General features: G+C 40.8%; 1 protein-coding gene across 1 annotated transcript in view; it reads right to left on the bottom strand.

The window, feature by feature from the left end:
- Window positions 1-11,107: 11,107 nt before the first annotated feature.
- Window positions 11,108-18,867, bottom strand: part of ZFAND3 (zinc finger AN1-type containing 3) — a 156,107-nt gene continuing 148,347 nt past the window's right edge. The window contains exon 6 of the mRNA XM_066595298.1: window positions 11,108-11,694. Within this exon, the coding sequence (XP_066451395.1) occupies window positions 11,540-11,694 (155 nt within the window). The 3' untranslated portion in view covers window positions 11,108-11,539. The remainder of the gene's footprint in view (window positions 11,695-18,867) is intronic.

Here is an 18,867-nt window from a genome sequence, read left to right as displayed (position 1 = left end):
ATGTCATCATCAGGGGGCGGGGCAGTGACTACCTCTCAGACATGATATACAAGCTGCTTGTCAGCTGTATTAGATGATGTCACTGTAGTATAAGGTGTGCGGATCTCATGACTGATCACGTCATTATATCAGTGAGGTCATCAGGGGACTGATGACTACCTCTCAGACATGAGATAGGGGCTGGTTGTCAGCAGTAATAGATGATGTTGCTGTATTATAAGTTGAGTGGATCTCCTGTCTAGTCACACGTAATTACATCAGTTACTCTCAGACACGATATGGGGGCTGGTTGTCAGTAGTAATTGATGATGTCACTGTAGTATAAGGTGAACGAATCTCATGTTTGATCACATGTAATTATATCAGTGATGTCATCATCAGGGGTGTGGCTGTCACTACTTCTCAGACATGATATGGGGGCTGGTTGTCAGTAGTAATAGATGATGTCACTGTAGTATAAAGTGTACAAATCTCATGTTTGATCACAAGTAATTATATCAGTGATGTCATCACCAGGGGGCGGTGCTGTGACTACCTCTCAGACATGATATAGGAACTGGTTGTCAACAGTAATAGATAATGTTACTGTAGTATAAGGTGTGCAGATCTCATGTCTTATCACATGTATTTATATCAGTGATGTCATCGCCAGGGGGCGGGGCAAATGGTGTTGTGCTCTTTTTAGAAGAAAGCCACCATATTTTTCTGTTACAGCCTTGCTAATCCACAAAATCCTATAAAATTGGTCTACCCACCATAGTCAACAGGTCTCAAGCCCCATCAGCATGTGAATAAAAGGCTCACTCTGCCTGTTGACCCCCGCCTGATTAAATGCACATTGATTGTCTGTAGTTACACTGCATCTCTTTGGGAACTGATGCATTTTTAATAATCTGGCTTAGTTCAAAGTGATCGCTGCCTGGATCGATGAGCCTGCAGCTAGGCAAAGTGAAAACACACATAGATTTGGCTCAATTTAGATAAATCCATGGTGGAGTGGGGGAGCAGAGAGGTATAAATTGACAAGTTCAGATAAACATTGATATTCCAGACAGCGAGCGCTAAATTCATGCTGAATAAATAAACCCATCAATCAGTTCTGGTTTTTTTACTTAAAAAATAATTATAAGATAATCCCCAAACCCAATATTTCAGATAATCGGTGACATTAGCTCTAAGTTGGTTTGTTTCCTCACTAACAGATGAAATGAGAATGCAGAAAATGAATGCAGCAAGTGTTAAATGAGCAGCGCGACAGGAGGAGTAATTACTGGAGAAAGACGCATTCATCTGCTATGTCTTCTGCTGGAAATACTTTCTGTAGATTTAGTGCAGATTCTCTACTGAGCAAGAGATTTATAACAAGATACTGCTCCCTTATCCCCGGATATAGCCGCACATCAAGAGGAGCGAGCCACTCCAGGCAGATACAGAAATACTCTGTCCTGATCAGATCCATACTCTAAATAATAATTCCATTCCCGACTGATATATTACTGCCTCCTGTGTACAACAATAAGACTACCATAATACTGCCACCTATGTACAAGAATATAACTACTATAATACTGCCCCCTATGTACAAGAATATAACTACTATAATACTGCCCCCTATGTACAAGGATATAACTACTATAATACTGCCCCCTATGTACAAGGATATAACTACTATAATACTGCCCTCCTATATACAAAAATATAACTACTATAAAACTGCCCCTATATACAAGAACATAACTACTATAATACTGCCCCCTATGTACAAGAATATAACTGCTATAATACTGCCCTCTATTTACAAGAATATAACTACTATAATACTGCTCCTATGTACAAGAATATAACTACTATAATACTGCCCCCTATGTACAAGAATATAACTACTATAATACTGTCCCCAATGTACAAGAATATAACTACTATAATACTGCCTCCCTATGTACAAGAATATAACTACTATAATACTGCCTCCTATGTACAAGAATATAACTACTATAATACTGCCCCTATATACAAGAACATAACTACTATAATACTGCCCCTATATACAAGAACATAACTACTATAATACTGCCCCCTATGTACAAGAATATAACTGCTATAATACTGCCCTCTATTTACAAGAATATAACTACTATAATACTGCTCCTATGTACAAGAATATAACTACTATAATACTGCCCCATAGGTACAAGAATATAACTACTATAATACTGCCCCCTATGTACAAGAATATAACTACTATAATACTGCCCCCTATGTACAAGAATATAACTACTATAATACTGCCCCCTATGTACAAGAATATAACTACTATAATACTGTCTCCTATGTACAAGAATATAACTACTATAATAGTGCCCCTATGTACAAGAATATAACCACTATAATACTGCCCCCTATGTACAAGAATATAACCACTATAATACTGCCCCCTATGTACAAGAATATAACTACTATAATACTACCTCCTATGTACAAGAATAGAACTACAAAATACTGCCCCCTATATACAAAAATATAACTACTGTAATACTGTCTCTATGTACAAGAATATAACTACTATAATACTGCCGCCTGTGTACAAGAATATAACTACTATAATACTGATCCCTAGGTACAAGAATATAACTTCTATTATACTGCCTCCTATGTACAAGAAGATAACTACTATAATACTGCCCCCTATGTACAAGAAAATAACTACTATAATACTACCCCCTATGTACAAGAATATAACTACTATAATACTGCCCCTATGTACAAGAATATAACTACTATAATACTGCCCCTATGTACAAGAATATAACTACTATAATACTTCCCTCTATGTACAAGAATATAACTACTATAATACTGCCTCCTATGTACAAGAATATAACTACTATAATACTATCCCCCTATGTACAAGAATATAACTACTATAATACCGCCCCCTATGTACAAGAATATAACTACTATAATACTGCCCCCTATGTACAAGAATATAACTACTATAATACTGCTCCTATTTTCAAGAATATAACTACTATAATACTGCCCCTATGCACAAGAATATAACTACTATAATACTGCCTCCTATGTACAAGAATATAACTACTATAATACTGCTCCTATTTTCAAGAATATAACTACTATAATACTGCCCCTATGCACAAGAATATAACTACTATAATACTGCCTCCTATGTACAAAAATATAACTACTATAATACTGCCCCTATGTACAAGAATATAACTACTATAATGCTGCCCCTATGTACAAGAATATAACTACTATAATACTGCCTCCTATGCACAAGAATATAACTACTATAATACTGCCTCCTATGCACAAGAATATAACTACTATTATACTGCTTCCTATCTACAAGAAGATAACTACTATAACACTGCCTCCTATGTACAAGAATATAACTAGTATAATACTGCCCCCTATGTACAGGAATATAACTACTATAATACTGCCCCTTATGTACAAGAATATAACTACTATAATACTGCCCCCTATGTACAAGAATATAACTACTATAATACTGCTCCTATGTACAAGAATATAACTACTATAATACTGCCCCCTCTGTACAAGGATATAACTACTATAATACTGCCCCTATGTACAAGAATATAACTACTATAATACTGCCCCCTATGTACAAGTATATAACTACTATAATACTGCCCCCTATGTACAAGAATATAACTACTATTATACTGCTTCCTATGTACAAGAAGATAACTACTATAACACTGCCCCCTATGTACAGGAATATAACTACTATAATACTACCCCCTATGTACAAGAATATAACTACTATAATACTGCTCCTATGTACAAGAATATAACTACTATAATACTGCCCTCCTATGTACAGGAATATAACTACTATAATACTGCCCCCTATGTACAAGAATATAACTACTATAATACTGCCTCCTATGTACAAGAATATAACTACTATAATACTGCTCCTATGTACAAGAATATAACTACTATAATACTGCCCCCTATGTACAAGAATATAACTACTATAATACTGCTCCCTATGTACAAGAGTATAACTACTGTAATACTGCCCCCTATGTACAAGAGTATAACTGCTATAATACTGCCCCCTATGTACAAGAGTATAACTACTATAATACTGCCCCCTATGTACAAGAATATAACTACTATAATACTGCCTCCTATGTACAAGAATATAACTACTATAATACTGCCCCCTGTGTACAAGAATATAACTACTATAATACTGCCTCCTATGTACAAGAATATAACTACTATAATACTGCCTCCTATGTACAAGAATATAACTACTATAATACTGCCCCCTATGTACAAGAATATAACTACTATAATACTGCCTCCTATGTACAAGAATATAACTACTATAATACTGCCTCCTATGTACAAGAATATAACTACTATAATACTGCTCCCTATGTACAAGAGTATAACTACTGTAATACTGCCCCCTATGTACAAGAGTATAACTGCTATAATACTGCCCCCTATGTACAAGAGTATAACTACTATAATACTGCCCCCTATGTACAAGAATATAACTACTATAATACTGCCCCCTATGTACAAGAATATAACTACTATAATACTGCCCCCTATGTACAAGAATATAACTACTATAATACTGCCTCCTATGTACAAGAATATAACTACTATAATACTGCCCCCTGTGTACAAGAATATAACTACTATAATACTGCCCCCTATGTACAAGAATATAACTACTATAATACTGCCCCTATGTACAAGAATGTAACTACTATAATACTGCCCCCTATGTACAAGAATATAACTACTATAATACTGCTCCTATGTACAAGAATATAACTACTATAATACTGCCCCCTCTGTACAAGGATATAACTACTATAATACTGCCCCTATGTACAAGAATATAACTACTATAATACTGCCCCCTATGTACAAGTATATAACTACTATAATACTGCCCCCTATGTACAAGAATATAACTACTATTATACTGCTTCCTATGTACAAGAAGATAACTACTATAACACTGCCCCCTATGTACAGGAATATAACTACTATAATACTACCCCCTATGTACAAGAATATAACTACTATAATACTGCTCCTCTGTACAAGAATATAACTACTATAATACTGCCCTCCTATGTACAGGAATATAACTACTATAATACTGCCCCCTATGTACAAGAATATAACTACTATAATACTGCCTCCTATGTACAAGAATATAACTACTATAATACTGCTCCTATGTACAAGAATATAACTACTATAATACTGCCCCCTATGTACAAGAATATAACTACTATAATACTGCTCCCTATGTACAAGAGTATAACTACTGTAATACTGCCCCCTATGTACAAGAGTATAACTGCTATAATACTGCCCCCTATGTACAAGAGTATAACTGCTATAATACTGCCCCCTATGTACAAGAATATAACTACTATAATACTGCCCCCTATGTACAAGAATATAACTACTATAATACTGCCCCCTGTGTACAAGAATATAACTACTATAATACTGCCCCCTATGTACAAGAATATAACTACTATAATACTGCTCCCTATGTACAAGAGTATAACTACTGTAATACTGCCCCCTATGTACAAGAGTATAACTGCTATAATACTGCCCCCTATGTACAAGAGTATAACTACTATAATACTGCCCCCTATGTACAAGAATATAACTACTATAATACTGCCCCCTATGTACAAGAATATAACTACTATAATACTGCCTCCTATGTACAAGAATATAACTACTATAATACTGCCTCCTATGTACAAGAATATAACTACTATAATACTGCCCCCTGTGTACAAGAATATAACTACTATAATACTGCCTCCTATGTACAAGAATATAACTACTATAATACTGCCCCCTATGTACAAGAATATAACTACTATAATACTGCCCCCTATGTACAAGAATATAACTACTATAATACTGCCTCCTATGTACAAGAATATAACTACTATAATACTGCCTCCTATGTACAAGAATATAACTACTATAATACTGCCCCCTATGTACAAGAATATAACTACTATAATACTGCTCCCTATGTACAAGAGTATAACTACTGTAATACTGCCCCCTATGTACAAGAGTATAACTGCTATAATACTGCCCCCTATGTACAAGAGTATAACTGCTATAATACTGCCCCCTATGTACAAGAATATAACTACTATAATACTGCCCCCTATGTACAAGAATATAACTACTATAATACTGCCCCCTGTGTACAAGAATATAACTACTATAATACTGCCCCCTATGTACAAGAATATAACTACTATAATACTGCCTCCTATGTACAAGAATATAACTACTATAATACTGCCCCCTGTGTACAAGAATATAACTACTATAATACTGCCCCCTATGTACAAGAATATAACTACTATAATACTGCTCCCTATGTACAAGAATATAATCACTATAATACCCCTTAGATACATGAATATACTTCCTTTAGTAATGCCCCCTATGGTCATTTCCATGTTACTAGCTCTGAAGGGTGTATATACAGTATAATACGCTATGCCTTAGTCTGGATGATATTGCTGTGTACACCTTCCAGGCTGGAGAATGATGTTTCCTGTGCATTGTCTGGTTATTTGTGCCGCCCCCATGTGATCGCTGCAGGTAGTTTGGCGGTGGAGATAATTAGTAGCAGGGTGATTCCTGGATCAGCATTTTCCTCCTCAGTTGGCGTCTCGCAGTAATAAATTAATGTGTTCTGGTTCATTCTTCATCCGTCCCTTCAGGTCCCGGACGTCGTGTATTACTGAAGGGAAATCCTGAGTGCAAATCAAGGCTTGCAAATTAGCAGAATGGATTGTGCCTGACCATTGTAGCAGCGACTACTTCCTGCGCAGCAGAACATTACTGTGGGCTCATATGCGATACATTGGGAGAGAAGAGTTACCATTTAACAGGTTTCTACTCTGCATCCTTCTCTAGCTGCTGTGCAAAGAATGGAGATTTTCTCTCTGGTTGCCAGTGCTAAGGGGCTGATCCGTTAAGATTGGTCCTAATGCAGCCTTAAAAGATGCAAAGCAGTAGTCCGCCAGAGGGCATTTAGTGGGGCGCCGCAACGCGCCTCCATCCTAATCCTGGGTAGATGCCCTGTCCTATTTTGCTCCATATTATGGGCCATGCAGGTCTATGGGAGCGGTGAATATGTAAGACATATGAGTAGTCACCACAGATTCATGCAGGAAGGAAGGGGAAATCTCCTGCAGCCTCCTGCGGTTTTATTTCCATTACATAGCAGACCGCCCCCAGACCATCGGAAAAGGGTGCAAAAGAAGAAAAGTTACAAGGGAACTTTTAATTCTGTTCATGCTTTAGAAAAAATACAGTTAGGCCGGATTCTCATATGTCTGACTTTTCTGCCTCTCCAGCCTTGTAGTAAAATGGTATATAGTGAAATATTCCAACGGGGCATTTCATGGCATCCGGCGCATCACTTCTCAGATGCCGTCCGGCTCCAGATAGACCAACAATGCATGCTATATTTTTCTACTTGCAAAAAATGCACCAAAAGGCATCAGTTTTGTCCGGCTTTGGCATGAAAACACCGGCCAGCCACAACCGATGAATGGGAACTTGGCTTTACGCTGTTACTTAAAGGAGTGGTACCACAATTACAAGTTATCCTCTATCCACGGGACAGGGTATAACTTGATGATCGGTGGGGGTCTCCCTGCTGATCTCAAAAACAGGACTCCCGTGTCCCGTTCTGCCTGTCATTGAGGGGGGTGCTTATTCCCCAGTAAGCATGAAGAGAATGCTGCTGAGCATGTGTGGTCAGTGCTCCATTCATTTCAATATGGCTGTCAAATACCCAAGCGGGTGCCGCTCCAGCAGTCCCATTGAAAGTGTATAGAGCTCTAATGCGCTTGCATGACCAGCGCTCCATTCAGTCTCCTCCTCAGTGCGCGCTGCAGAAACCCCTCAGTGAGGAGGATGGGGGACACAGTACCCCCGATCTCGCTGATGGGTAGGGGTCTTGCTGCCGAGACCCCTGCCGATCTCAAGTTATCCCTTATCCTGTGGATAGGGAGATAACTTGTAATTCTGGTACAACCCCTTTAAGCAACAGCAAAGCTATAAAAACCTCCAGAGAACAGACACACGAGTTGAGGCAACCTTTTTTTTTTTTTTTTCTTTAATTTCAATCGTTTAATTTTTTTCTTTCAGCAGGAAGGGAAGAAAAAGAATAAAGTTACCAGAAGTTCTTTTTTTTATATTTTTTTGTTACAATGTTAAACTAAAACAGTTCTAGGCTACATGTGTTAAGTAAATCTAGAACACAAAAATGGTTAAATAAGTTTTTTTTTTCCTTTTTTTTTGTTTAGATACAAGAAATTAAAACTTTTTCCTTACATTTAACAAACTTCACAGAACAGATACTGCAATGGAACAACCCAGTGAACTACCGCCGTGATGCAAACTGTCCCAAATACAATGTTCATGGTAGCGTCTGCGCCGGTCACCCTTCAAACTAATCTTGCACCCAAAATCATGGGGTAGGACCTTGATCTTCTTGTTTTGGAGGAATGGGGCTGATGGATGTTTGAAATACCCCCCCAAAAAAACAAAAACCATAAAACAGAAATGAGGACATGAAGAGTGACATATAGAATCATCTATTGCATCATCTGGTGGTGAATGTGGTGAGACATAGTAGACATAGTGGTCTTTTTGCAAGATGAACCATCACAGAAGATCCGTGGATCTTCTTTCACCATTGAGAGAAGTTCGGTTCCTGAAAGAAACAAGAGGCTAGAAGTCTTGTTTGTGACTCAACACAACTGGGAGTGATGTGTGTGCTTGAGCTAAGAGGTCTAGATATGTATGGACTGGTCACAGGAGAGGTCCCATCACAAGGTGCTCCAAACTTGTCCTCTCGTATAGTAAGGTCTAAGGATAGATTTACCCCCCATTGTCTAGACAACTGAACCTCATTTAAGTGCATAAGTGCCAACTGATCTGATAGGAAGGGGCAGACATTGTGGGTGAGCGGGCTACCAAACATATTAGCTAGTACTATCAAGGTGATCTGAATACAAAGTCAAGATAAAACTGAATTTCTATTGATGTAAAGTGCTGTTAAAGTTTATGAGGAACTTGGTAAGAAACAGTCGAAGATCTAGAGAGAGTTCATCTGAGCCTTTAAAAGACAGAAGCAAGTGTCGTCAAGTAGACAAGTAAGCACATTTTATAGTTCTTGAAGGTCGTAGACCTCAACAAAGGTCCACACTGGCCTTCCACCCCTTGGGATTGCTTCAGTTTCCCCACAGTCTCTTACACTTTCTATTTGAGGGCAAGTTTTTTTTGGAACTGTCCTGAAAAAATCTGGAGAGAGTTGAGCTTTTTCAGAGACCTTAAGGAGGCATGTGAGCATTTTATATAGTTCTTGAAGGTCTTAGACCTCAACTCAGGCCTGAGAAGCCATATGCATTCTCTACTTGGCATTGCATCCCTTGAGATTTGCTTGGGTTCACCCTCTAATCTCCTAAAACTCCTACTCAAGAGCAAGTTTTTGGGGGCCTGCCCTTCTAATATCTGCAGAAAGTTGATCTAAGCCTTTAAGACAGCAGCACGTGACCTAAAGGAGACATATAAGCAATCTATTTACCTCTTGGATGTCTTAGACCTCTACTAAGGCAAAAATGCCTACCATGTCTAGCCTGGCTTTCCATCCTTTGGGATTTCTTGGGTTCCTTCCAATGTCTTCTTTTCTACCAAAGCGACAAGTCTTTTTTTTTTTAACCAGTCCTCAAAGATCTGTTTGTCAAAGTCTTTAAGACAATAGCAAGTAACCTTAAGGAAGCATGTGAGCATGCTATAAACTGTAGTTCTTGAAGGTCGTAGACATTAACTAAGGCAGAGAAAGCCTACAATGTCCAATGTGGCATTCCATTCCTTGGGATTGCTTCGGTTCCTCCCAGCATTTCCTTCTTTATTAAAAGGGCAAGTTTTGTTTTTTTTAAATCAGCCCTTAAAGATCTGAAGTATCTTCACCAAAGTCTTTAAGACAATACCAAGTGACCTTAAGGAGGCATACGAGCATGCTATATAGTTCTTGAGGGTCTTCAACCTCAACTATGGCCTGAGAAACCCTATGCATATCTAACTTGGCATTCCATTCCTTGAGATTTGCTCAGGTTGCCCTTCGATCTCTCATTTTCTACTCCAGGGTGTTTTTTTTTTTAACTGTCCCTTGAAGATATGGAGAGTGTTCATCTGAGCAATTAAGACAGAAGTATGTGACCTGAAGGGGGATTTGTAATCCTTATTTAAACACCAACTAAGGTCCCAGAAACTTTACATACATCTACCTTGGCATTCCATTCCTTGCATTTCCCCCAACTTTCATTACTTCCTCGAGGGCAGGGATTTTCTGAGCCCGCCCATGCGGAGCTCCCTCCCCTTTGGCTGCATAGAATCAAGGCTGAGTAGCCCTTTTTTTTTTTCTTCTTCACACGGTAACACTTTGGAGGTGAGGTTTACAAAAATCTGGAGTCTTTGTGGTTGTTCCTCGACACAGTTACTGAATTGCGTTTGCTACAAAATATTTCCTTTAAACCTCCCCCCCCCAGCACAACCCCAAGTATATTTATATATATATATAGCTACAGAAAGTGGGTCTGTAGACTCCAGCCACGGCTAGTGTGCTGTGAATTAGCCTCAACTGACCAGAAAGACCGTCACGTGGCAAATAGCAAACAAAAGCCAATCAGGTAAGTCTCAGTCATTCTGGTAGTATATTACATTAAGGGTACAGGGTGAGGTAAGCATCAATGACCCCCCAAAATATTCATTATTTCTCATACGACAAGTGCTTCGAGATGATGAGAACTGCTAACGGTCTGTAAAGTAAATTAGGGGGGGGGGGGGTTGATGAGTAACGAACCTGATAACTGGACTGGGAAAAAGGGAAGGGGTAACCCCCCCGGCCCAGTGAAATCCCTGATGCTATTAATATAATAACACTCAGACACAGGACACGAGTGACCACTGGGACCTTCACTAGAGATGTCACGTGACATTACATTGAACGATCAGCATGAACCCAACTTTTATTTATAATCGGTGGTTATTATGGGCTAACAGCAAAACAATGAATGAAGACGATGGTGAGATGGTCCGACCAGTAAACGGGATTGGAAGAAAAAGACAAAAAAAAAACAAAAAACAATTATTATTACTTAAATCAGTGGAACAGAAGGAGAAAAATAATAAATGAACACAATTATAAAGATTAAATAAGTTCCTGGAGCTTTCATCATGGACGACAGCCACCGTCCGGCCACTACCAAACTTCAGCTAGATAAAGTACCTGCACGGTTCTCGTAAAACATAAAAGAAGGAACCTGATTGGCTGTAGTCTGTGACTTGCTCAGTAGTGAGAGCCTGCTTGACATTGTCCTAAATAAGGCTAACATTAGTGAACTAATAGAAACAGCATTTGGTTGTAAGGAGGTGGTGGCACTCAGGAACAGCCCTCGCCAATACGTTGGCAGGACCTGCCCACTTTGCGGTCTAGCTTCACCATTTTCAGAATGGCCTCTTCGCGTCCGCGGCCCATGTGGTCAAACGTGCAATCGTGCTGCTCTGGGAGACGGTGTAACATACAGAACACGTAACCTGTATGGGGGGAGGAAAGAAAGAACAGATCCGTAAACCTTAGAAAATTACAATTTTTTTTTTTAAATATGCCCCTCCCTCATTTCCCCCAAAACATAAGGAAACGGTTAATAAACCTTGGTGGAGGCCGAGTACAGAAAACACCATTTACATATTTCATTTTTATGAGACGACGCTGCCAATAAAAATAAAAAATACATGGCGGAACGGCGACCAAATAAACCGGGGAGTGGTATGCGATCCGATGTGTGATATATGTGTCCTACAGGACAATAGAACATGCGGGCGGAGGGTTCTCAGCCTCTTCATCATCCTGTAACGGTATGTGAAAGGTTATTATATACTGATTCCTCGCCGCCCCTGAATGCTGCTTTCTATGAACTCTTCTATGTAGTTGAACAAGGGTAAATGGGAAATGCCTGATGCCATGGTCTCAGTTCAACTATGAAAAAGTAGTGCGACTCAAAACGCGTTGTATCCGGAGATTCCAATTATGTGACCCTCTACTTAAGTGGTAGTTACTTCTAATTCGGGGTATCGTACCTGATGCCATGATCTCCTTTGAAGTCTAACTAAAGTGACTACCAGATCACAGGATTCAAGGAAGGCCAATGGCACACTACCGTATATCAGCATCCGTAATACATATGTGTGTACCAGACTGACCATGGGTCTCCTGACACAAACACCGAGCATCATAGGAATCTACGTCACTCAGATTTTGGGTCAGGAGAACCATGGTCGGGCCCAGACTCACATCCATATTGCAAATGCAAAATTATGGTTGAAATCCGCCTAAAGAAACTTCCACTCCTGCGCAGACATTTCCTGAAAGCTGATCCTATGTTCTCCATTCAAGCTGAGCTTTTGGAATTAGTGACTTAAAACGCGTTAAAGTAAAGTTGCATCATGCATTTCATGTAATGCTAAATCTCCCTCCCATGGGAAACGTAGCATTGCTTTTTATTGCAGTAGGACAGATCACAATACGCTCGCCATTCAGGCTGACATTTTGGAATGAGTGACTTGAAACGCGTAAAAATTGTATCATGCAATTCAGGTAAGGCAAATCTCCATACCCATTCATCGAAAGTTTACCATCTCCTACTATTGGAATAAGACGGCTCAAACTATATTTTGCATTCAGGCTGACATTTTGGAATTAGTGACTCGAAACGCGTCAAAGTTACAGCTTGCAATTCAAGTAATGTAAATCCCCGCATCCCATTCCCTCATGGAAAATGTGCCATTTGCCTCCATTGGAATAGGACAGCTCACACTATGCATTCCATTCAAGCTGACATTTTGGAATTAGTGACTCGAAACGCTTTAAGGTTTCATCATGCAATTTGAGGAAGGTAAATCCCCCTCCCACCCAATCTCCTCACGGAACGTGTACCATTTCCTTCTATTGAAGTAGGTCAGCTCACACTATGTTCCCCATTCAGGTTGATGCTTTCGGAATTTGTGACTCCAAACGCGTTAAGGTTGTAGAATGCAATTCAAGTTATGCAAATCACCCTACCACCTCATGGGAAATGTAAGAGACTTCTACTATCACCTATTGGAGTATGACAGCTAACACTTCCATTTGGAAACACCTGCTTGAATGTAGAACAGTGGCATGAAACGCATGAGCCTAGCACCATGGAATGGAAAATGTAGCGGTGTGACCGTGCCAGCTAGCTACAGCACCATACAGAACAAGTATCCAAAAACTCAACATGTCCCATAGATTCCATTGGTCAGAAGTAATGTTGCTGTCCAGCCCCCACAGTCACCCGGCTCATATAGTGTCACATAGCTATAAAGCTGGTGAGCTAAAGGCCATACTGGTGGTCACCCAAAGCCCCCTATAAATACGGCCATCTGCATCTCACGTTGTGCAGCTTTCAGTACGGGATAAACTCTTTGATCCACGGAGGACTGGCTGCAGAACATCCCTCGTCTTATGTTCCAGCCATTGCCCTCCAGATGTAGCAGTCGCACCTCCTGTCCTTTACATTGTAGTCTGCGTGTAACTGAGCGGATTTGGCTCGTCTCGTGGTGCTGCTGTGTCCGCGTCCGTCAGATATCCCGGCCAGCTGGAGCGCGCCCAGGACAACAGCCTTGGGCTTCGCTGATTGAATCACACAGAAAACTGGCTGCACAATGAACTCGACTAAAGTGCAAAAATATAAATATAACGGAACAAGAGAAATAATACTCATTGTCAAAACCCATGGCACCCCCCCAGAAGTCATCAGAATAGAATGAAACGGTGTGTGATTGTAACATTGATAGGAGTAACTACAATATCAGAGCAAGATAATTTATTGGGGGAACCGACCCCTTGTAGGAAGGCTCTAGTACCCTGTTGTACCGCCTCTAGCTTGGATACAAGATGTGATACGGGCAGGCATGGAGGCTCTAGTACCCTGTTGTACCACCTCTAACTTGGATACAGGATGTGGTACGGGCAGGCATGGAGGCTCTAGTACCCTGTTGGACTGCATCTACCTTGGATATAGGATGTGATATGGGTGGGCATGGAGGCTCTAGTACCCTGTTGGACTGCATCTACCTTGGATATAGGATGTGATATGGGTGGGCATGGAGGCTCTAGTACCCTGTTGTACCGCCTCTAACTTGGATACAGGATGTGGTACGGGCAGGCATGGAGGCTCTAGTACCCTGTTGGACTGCATCTACCTTGGATATAGGATGTGATATGGGTGGGCATGGAGGCTCTAGTACCCTGTTGGACTGCATCTACCTTGGATATAGGATGTGATATGGGTGGGCATGGAGGCTCTAGTACCCTGTTGTACCGCCTCTAACTTGGATACAGGATGTGGTACGGGCAGGCATGGAGGCTCTAGTACCCTGTTGGACTGCATCTACCTTGGATATAGGATGTGATATGGGTGGGCATGGAGGCTCTAGTACCCTGTTGTACCCCCTATAGCTTTGATACAAGATGTAATACGTACGGGTGCGGAGGCTCTAATACCCTGTTGTATTGCTTCTAGCTTTGATACAAGACATGATAAGGGCGGGCATGGAGGCTCTAGTACCCTGTTGTACTACCTCTAGCTTGGATACAAGATGTGATATGGGCGGACATGGAGGCTCTAATACCCCGTTGTACCGCCTCTAGCAACCTTTTCAGGGGATACCTCTAGCCTACAGCGATTAAATAGCTTGCGACTTCTACCAATTCTCCTTTTTTACAACAGTTGACCCCTGCTATTGGTGGAAGTCACAAACTATTTAATCGCTGTAGGTTAGAGATATCCCCTGGGAGGCTGAAAAAGAGAAGCCTGGGGTCTATGGTGGTCTTGACTGGACATCATGTGCTCCTGACAACCTTTATATGGATGATGTCGGCCTTTGGGATCTGAGAACACTGCTGAGGACGCTCAAGTGGTTGGTAAGGGGTGGAGTTAGGAATGACGTGGGCATACCACTGGTGAGATGGGACGGATGTGTGGTGTAAGAGGCTGCGAGTTCCTGCGAGAGTGGTAAAATCTTGCGCACGCTTACTGCCCTCTAATTTGGGGATTTTGCTTAGTCCTCGCGTGAGTTCTGTAGTCTCACGCATGCGCAGAAGACATTCCCTGATCCTGGGTCACATGAGGGACTCTTCAGGCGCAATGGGGGAATATGGACGCCGGGCGGATTTAGATACAGCTTATTTTATAATGTTTATGTGATTAGAACGTCCGCACCCGATGCCGATCCAGGACCGCCTGCGACGCACACATGTAAGGTGCGGGTACAATGAACTGTCTCATCAATGATTGGTTACATTGTGTTATCTATTGCACGTGTATTTAGTGTATGTTTGAGCTTAATGAAGACATCATCTGGTGGTCGAAACGTCGTTTTAATCACATGGAGTTAATAAAAGTTTCCATCTGATGATGGGACCAAGAGGTGTTGGACTCCTGTGTGCTGCTCTATGACCTTTTCCTGCTACAAAGTTGTGGATTCATAAGTCTGGATCTTGTGGATGAGCGTGCATCTTTATTCTGCTTCCCCACTATTGGTATGTGGCTGTGCTGCTGACACGATTTGTGCTGCATGAGATGGAACTGCATGCTGGGTTGTGCGGCAAAATGACAACTACTTCTAGCGGTAGGATTATTTTTGACAAAGAGTATATAAAGAAAACTTCATTCTTCAACTTTTCTGTATGATTATATAGTGATGTCATCACTAGGGGGCGGGGCTGTGACTACCTCTCAGACACAATATATATAGTTTTTCAGTAACAAATGAATAGCTGTTATTGTAGTATAAGGTGTGTGGATCTCACATCGGATCGCATGTAATTATATCAGTGATGTCATCACTGAGGGCGGGGCTCTGACAATCTCTCAGACAAGATATAGAAGTTGGTTGTCGGCAAGCCATGAGATGCAACAGTGAAGACCACCGAACACTTAACCAAGAATTAACAGGAACACAGAAATTCAACAGAGTTGATCAATCCCATTGTCATGATTGGGTGGAGACCTAAGGCTGGACCTGGAGTAGAAAACTTGAAACGCCTCCCCTCCGATGACATCATCAGACACTGACAGATGCTATGGACACAGCAATGTGGACAAATAGATGAATAAACCTGGGGCTGGAGTATAAAACGACACATGGAGAATGGGACAATAGTAACACTGTGCAGCATAGTAACCGATAAGCAGATAGGCGGCTTATAGTAACTTTAGTGCGCTGAATTCAAATAAGATATCCGTTTTTCGGCCACGTAAGGTTTTTTAATTATGAGGAACAATGTAGTCCATTTGCAATTGTATTGTATTTTTTAGAAGTATGCCTATATGATTAATCCAGTCGGCTCACCATTAACCTGCTTAATAAAAAGTGATTGTGCAACTACTTTGCAATCACTGTTACACACCGTGCGCTGACTGAGCACTATAAGGATAGGCTTATGTAACATGTAGGGTACACACCGCGCGCTGACTGAGCACTATAAGGATAGGTTTATGTAACATGTAGGGTACACACCGCGCGCTGACTGAGCACTATAAAGGTAGGTTTATGTAACATGTAGGGTACACACCGCACTGACTAAGCACTATATGGGTAGGTTTATGTAACATGTAGGGTACACACCGCGCGCTGACTGAGCACTATAAGGGTAGGTTTATGTAACATGTAGGGTACACACCGCGCGCTGACTGAGCACTATAAGGGTAGGTTTATGTAACATGTAGGGTACACACCGCACGCTGACTGAGCACTATAAGGGTAGGTTTATGTAACATGTAGGCTACACACCGCGCGCTGAGTGAGCACTATAAGGGTAGGTTTATGTAACATGTAGGGTACACACCGCGTGCTGACTGAGCACTATAAAGGTAGGTTTATGTAACATGTAGGGTACACACCGCGTGCTGACTGAGCACTATAAGGGTAGGTTTATGTAACATGTAGGGTACACAAACCGCGTGCTGACTGAGCACTATAAGGGTAGGTTTATGTAACATATAGGGTACACACCGCGTGCTGACTGAGCACTATAAGGGTAGGTTTATGTAACATGTAGGGTACACACCGCGCGCTGACTGAGCACTATAAGGGTAGGTTTATGTAACATGTAGGGTACACACCGCACGCTGACTGAGCACTATAAGGGTAGGTTTATGTAACATGTAGGGTACACAAACCGCGTGCTGACTGAGCACTATAAAGGTAGGTTTATGTAACATGTAGGGTACACACCGCGTGCTGACTGAGCACTATAAGGGTAGGTTTATGTAACATGTAGGGTACACACTGCACGCTGACTGAGCACTATAAGGGTAGGTTTATGTAACATGTAGGGTACACACTGCGTGCTGACTGAGCACTATAAAGGTAGGTTTATGTAACATGCAGGGTACACACCGCGTGCTGACTGAGCACTATAAGGGTAGGTTTATGTAACATGTAGGGTACACACCGCGTGCTGACTGAGCACTATAAGGGTAGGTTTATGTAACATGTAGGGTACACAAACCGCGTGCTGACTGAGCACAATAAGGGTAGGTTTATGTAACATGTAAGGTACACCGCGTGCTGACTGAGCACTATAAGGGTAGGTTTATGTAACATATAGGGTACACCGCGTGCTGACTGAGCACTATAAGGGTAGGTTTATGTAACATGTAGGGTACACACCGCGTGCTGACTGAGCACTATAAGGGTAGGTTTATGTAACATGTAGGGTACACAACGCGTGCTGACTGAGCACTATAAGGGTAGGTTTATGTAACATGTAGGGTACACACCGCGCGCTGACTGAGCACTATAAGGGTAGGTTTATGTAACATATAGGATATGTTTCCACGGTGTAGAAACACTGCGGATCATCCACCAGTAAGATGTAATTAATGAAATGGGTTTTTACAGGTCGTTGGTTAGACTAAATAAAAAAATCTAAATCATAAAACAAAAACACGTATTTGGTATCGCTGCGACCGTAAAAGTCTGATCTATCAAAGTAACGCATTATTTACCGCACGGTGAACGTTGTCAGAAAAAAAAAACGCAATAAAAAGTGATCAAAAAGCTGTATGTATTCTAAAATGGTACTATTGCAAACTACAGGACGCCCCGCAGGAAATGAGCCCTCGCACAACTATGTGGGCCGAAATATTAAAAAGTTATTGTGCGCAGAAGATGGCGGCAGAAAATGATTAAAAAAATAAATAAAGGTCTTTAAAAAAAAATACAAGTAGTACAACAAAAAAACCCCAAAAAACTACATAAGTTTAGTATCGTAGTAATCGCACCGACCCACAGAATACAGTTATCAGGTCATTTTTGCTGCAGTTTGTGCGCCGTAAAAACAAGACGCACCGATTGATGGTGGAATGTTGTTTTTTTTAATTTTACTGCACTTAGAACTTTTTAAAAGTTTTTCAGTACATTAAATAGCACCATTGAAAAATACAACTCGTCCCGCGAAAACCAACCAGCCCTCAGACAGCGAGGCTGATGGTATAAATAAAGGAGTTACGATTTAAAAAACAAAAAAGAAAAAAGGCACTAAGGGGTTAAATAACTTGAACATGAGCTTTAACTTTAAAGAAAAAATCATAACAAAGTAATTGATGTTTTTGTAATTTTTCGCCCAGTGTAATTATTAGGGGTGGACTTTCTGTTGCATGGGATTGGACCCCCCCC

The sequence above is a fragment of the Eleutherodactylus coqui genome, chromosome 3 (assembly GCF_035609145.1).
Source record: "Eleutherodactylus coqui strain aEleCoq1 chromosome 3, aEleCoq1.hap1, whole genome shotgun sequence".
NCBI lineage: Eukaryota > Metazoa > Chordata > Amphibia > Anura > Eleutherodactylidae > Eleutherodactylus > Eleutherodactylus coqui.
Note: the sequence above shows the minus strand (reverse complement) of the source record. Positions and strands in the feature narration are given on the sequence as shown.